This window comes from Melampsora larici-populina, assembly GCF_000204055.1.
Source record: "Melampsora larici-populina 98AG31 unplaced genomic scaffold MELLAscaffold_3, whole genome shotgun sequence".
Taxonomy (NCBI): Eukaryota; Fungi; Basidiomycota; class Pucciniomycetes; order Pucciniales; family Melampsoraceae; genus Melampsora; species Melampsora laricis-populina.
The window spans coordinates 1,403,766-1,408,219 of record NW_006768767.1 but is presented as its reverse complement, the minus strand read 5'-3'; the positions used below and the strand labels follow the sequence as shown (position 1 = coordinate 1,408,219).

At 41.3% G+C, this 4,454-nt stretch overlaps 1 protein-coding gene across 1 annotated transcript in view; it reads left to right on the top strand.

Moving 5' to 3' along the window:
- Nucleotides 1-3,438: 3,438 nt before the first annotated feature.
- Nucleotides 3,439-4,454, top strand: part of MELLADRAFT_102328 (uncharacterized protein) — a gene marked incomplete at both ends in the record, with an annotated part of 2,143 nt that continues 1,127 nt past the window's right edge. Inside the window, 4 exons of the mRNA XM_007405285.1 lie at nucleotides 3,439-3,489; nucleotides 3,595-3,903; nucleotides 3,999-4,178; nucleotides 4,248-4,449. Of these exons, the coding sequence (XP_007405347.1) occupies nucleotides 3,439-3,489; nucleotides 3,595-3,903; nucleotides 3,999-4,178; nucleotides 4,248-4,449 (742 nt within the window). The remainder of the gene's footprint in view (nucleotides 3,490-3,594; nucleotides 3,904-3,998; nucleotides 4,179-4,247; nucleotides 4,450-4,454) is intronic.

The following is a 4,454-nucleotide window of genomic DNA, read 5'->3' as shown; positions in this document are numbered from 1 at the left end:
TTTGAAGTGGCTGCAAATAAATTGAGTAGGAGATATTTTGATGTGTAACAAATTGCAGTTTCAAACTTGGCTTCTACATCTCAGTCAGAAAAAGCTTGGCAAGGCAAATTCAGTTTGGTTCCCAGTGAGTAGAGATTCAAACCCAAGATGATCACTTACACTACTTACCACTTATCTTTTGCTCTCTTTAGGCCAAATTTGCACACCAAGGGGTGTTTCACTTGTATTACTGAGTGTCTGGAGTCTGGCAATCTTCTCAATGTTATTCATGATTATATGACTTACAAGAACACCATACATGACCCACCTTGTGATCCTGAGGACAATGTGCATGAGAACAATGGTCCCCATGAATTCCAAGTGAACAAGAAAAATTACAACTGTAATGGAAAATTTGCCAATGGGACCATCATTTTCAGTTGGAGTGGAAGAATGACCTTTAGGAGAAATGGTTGTCCATTTGAGTGATTTGGTGCACAAGGTGTATGCAGGGTGGAGCCTGTTGTGGAAGGTCAGCTTGTAGCATCATAAGATCACATGTTTTTTTGTTGATATGACTTCCTTCCTTGCAAATTGGTAAACAATTGAGGCAAACTTTCTTCCAGGACAATTGAGAGGGCTGTTGGAGTATGCCAATGGCTGAAGCAGAACTTTGTCACAACTGGTGAACTTGGAGAAACAATTGCTTCAGTTGCAAAGCTTATCAAAGGTAAGAGTATAAAGGGAACTTATAAATAGACACTTTTTATTCATGATATGCTCTGGCTTTTGTTCCTAAACTCAATTGTGAAGTATCTTTTTCTTTTATTTGTCCATCTTCTTTTTCTTCTTCTATCTTTATACTACAATCTCTTTGCTTTGTGCAATGTCTATCATTTTCCTCTTTGCCTTTTTTTACAACTCCTTTTCTATGACATTGATCCTTAATTTGTGAAATCAATCCTGCTGCCCTCCATCTTGAAAAAAATGACTCTGCACCCACAGTCAACTGTTCTCTCACTGACCTACTCTGTACAAATATGCATAGCTGGTGGATCATAATTCTTCTTCACAGTGCTCTGCACAGCATACTGAGATGGGTTGTTCTCAGTTTTTTGGCACAGGGCAGGATTTGCACACTTTGCACTGTTATGATCTGTGGTTGAGCATTGGCCTGGTCCTTACTCACTTTTTCCAACATTACTGGTGAAGATCTACCAGATCATGATGTATTAGGAAGGTCTCAGACTTGTGTGAATAGAAAAGAAGAATCTGTCTACTGTTGTCTATGCAGTTTAGTGCAAACATATCTCAACAAAGTTTAAGAGCGGACAAATAAACTCCCGCATGCCTAAAGTGAAGTCAATATGAAAAACAGGCAATAGACAGCTCCAATTGGAAACAAAGGCATGACGTTTAAGTTTATCTGGATGATGGGGCAGCAGAGGTCTTCTAGCTGCCAACATAAAGGAATTTTCACGTGGGAAAATTGATTACATTTAGAGCAACAAATGATTGAAAATGCATTCAATCAGCATTAAATCAGCACTTTTGATTATTTGATGCATTCAATGAAACCAATTTCTCCGATCTGAAACAGTGGGATAAGGGGATGTGTGCTTGGGGCACATTGGTTGTGTGAAAGGTTTGATCAAACAAGATCAGACCTTGATTTTAAAGCTTCTCACTGTCTGAGGAATCTGACAAAAGCATTTCATATCTTGGATCTGAAACTGTTTCAAGTTGGTATCAAGCTTCTACAACAACTCTATGTATGTGCACATCAACGTGCAATGGATAAACAGACAGGGAGCCAAATTTCATGGGCAAATTTGGACAAGCTTCATGAAAGTTAAACTGACTTCACGTTTTTGATGTGATTTCATGTTACAACTGCTCTTTTGTTTTCAAAAGTTGTATACCTGTAGTGTGAGAAGCCTATCTGGATCTTCTGAAAACATATGAAAAACTATCAAAGTGGCAGCCTCTTATTGGCTGATGAAAAACAGAGTTGGCCACTTCCAGTCTGCTGTATGGTAATACTGATGTGTGGTTGTAGATGAAGAGAAATGTCACTACTTCAGGGATGAGTCTGCTTGGGAGAAGTCAGCAACACTATTGATTTTTGCTCTTAAAATACCAGCTGATGTTGAGGTGGATTGTGTTTGTCTTTTTAAAGTGTGTTGGCATTGCGTAAATCTCAACAGCTATCATGTAGCATAGCTGACACATAGTGGGTATCTTAATTTGCATGCAGTTATGGCGTTCAAACATGCGCGAGAAATTTGCAAGTTGTGAGAAAGTTCTGTGCAAGTTCTTTTAAACATCTTGCATAGAACTTCCACAAAACTTGCAGACTTAAGAAAGTTATGTGTGAACCTAGGCTTCCCCGCTTTGAGGACTCAGTTTGCCCTTGATGAGATACATACAGCAGGGGGTTGTGAAAAAATTAATTAAGCAAGATCCGTGCAAGATTTCTTGCACGGATCTTGCACGGATCTTGCACATCGGTTTTGCAAATTTCTTGCACATGTTTGAACGCCATAAGAGCACCCACTATGGTGGGCGTGTTTTATCGTAAATTTTGCGGTCCCGACCGCGAAATTTAATCATGCGTGTAACAACTAAATTAGTAAACGCATAAAAACCACTATGAGCTGCTTTACGACCTGATTTACCAACGATAAATCACTGTGAGTCAACCAGATCCACAGTGGTATGATCTTGAAATGAATCATCACATTCCTCATAATCTTTTCCCAAAGATCAATTATCTCAGAAGTCTTCAAATAGCAATAGGAACAACAATAATAACATCAACTAGTCTTGACTTCTTGTTTGATAAACCTCACATACCACCTCCGCTTCCTCGCACTCAAATCTGAATTGATCGAGACTTATCAAGACTGCACTCAACGTGCTCGGAAACTATATAAGTTTTCAAGTTTGAACTTTGAAGTTGAGGTGTTGAGGTCTGAACGTTGAGATTTGAAGTCTTGAATTGTGGAGTTTGGGATTTGATGTTTTGGAAAAGGCAGTTGTTGACCGATTATCGTACGATAAATCAAGTCGTAGGCTTGCGTAGATCTGAGCACGCGGGGTGCAAGATTTAACGCAGCAGTACGGACTGCATGTCTAAAACAGGTCCGTAGTGGACCTGTCTGGATTTTAGCGTTACGGTAACGCTAAATCACCTCGTTAACGCACCCATAGTGGGTGCTCTAAGTGTATTTATCAAAGGAATTGAAATCAAAGCGTGCCTCAGTACAGACATAACCCCTCTACACCCATAGGACCATCTTTGTACCGAGGGGCACATATCCGTGTAGAGAGGTTTCACCGTACTTGTTCAGACAAAATTTGTGGGAGGCGAACTTCAGCTTGAGTCCATCGTGAGCTTGAAGTCTACATATATGACATCGCTTCCATCTCTCATAAGGTGCTCCGTATATATACAAGATGAATCGACCTAAAACAATGAAACCTCAAGTCGAGACTCGTACGGTGACAGTGAGTCGGGAGTCAAATTCCAAATGATGCAATATACACTTGAACACCTGACCGCTCTCGGGGACTCTGCTCTCATTTTTCACTTTCTTTGTATCAACCTTGCAGACCGACGGTACATTTGAAGGTTTTGCTGAGTTTCTGAGGTCCGATAATCCTGCCGACCTTGTTGAAACGGAGCTGAATTACGAACACACATTAACTGACCCGCGTTGTGACCCAGAGGAGAATGAGTACGAGACGGATGGACCTCACGAATTTCGGCTTAAGAAACGAAAAACTACGACCGTAATGGAGACATCGCCGATGGGACAACCGTCTTCAGTTGGAGGTGAAGAACAAGTTGTAGAGGACTTAGTGATACATCTGAGTGATTCGGTCCGCGAAATGTTTGCCGGGTGGACAATGTCGTGGAAAGTCAGCTTTTACCATGCCGAGGTCATATGATTTTTCCGTTGACATGACTTTCTTCCGTGTAAATCTGCATCTGGACTATTGCGAGCTCTATCCAGTTTGCTATCGATGGATACAACGGTAATGGTCGAGAATCCATCTCCGATACCCCCGAAGGATCCCGTATCTTTAAGCAGTCTGTTATCACGCCATACAGCGACCCAGCGGAGTGGAAGACTATTACTGTGGGAAAAGTGATGGAAATGCGTACTTTGCTCGCAGGATATGCTGATCATGATGTATGCATTCCGTATGCAATCCCAGAGAAGATACTGATTGCTTGCAAGTTACCTCACTCGTGATTACAGGACCTGGAGTTCAACATAACGTGGTCCCGTCAAGAGCCATCTTTCTCACAGTTAGAGAGAACTCAACGCGAGTTGGATCTTTTGAAGAGAGCAATGGCACAAACGCAGGCCATGTTGCTTGGAATTTTTAACCGTCCCTCGATTGATATCACTCGATTAGTCTTTCGGTCAAAAACGCAGCGGAACTCGCAAATATCTGTATGTCCC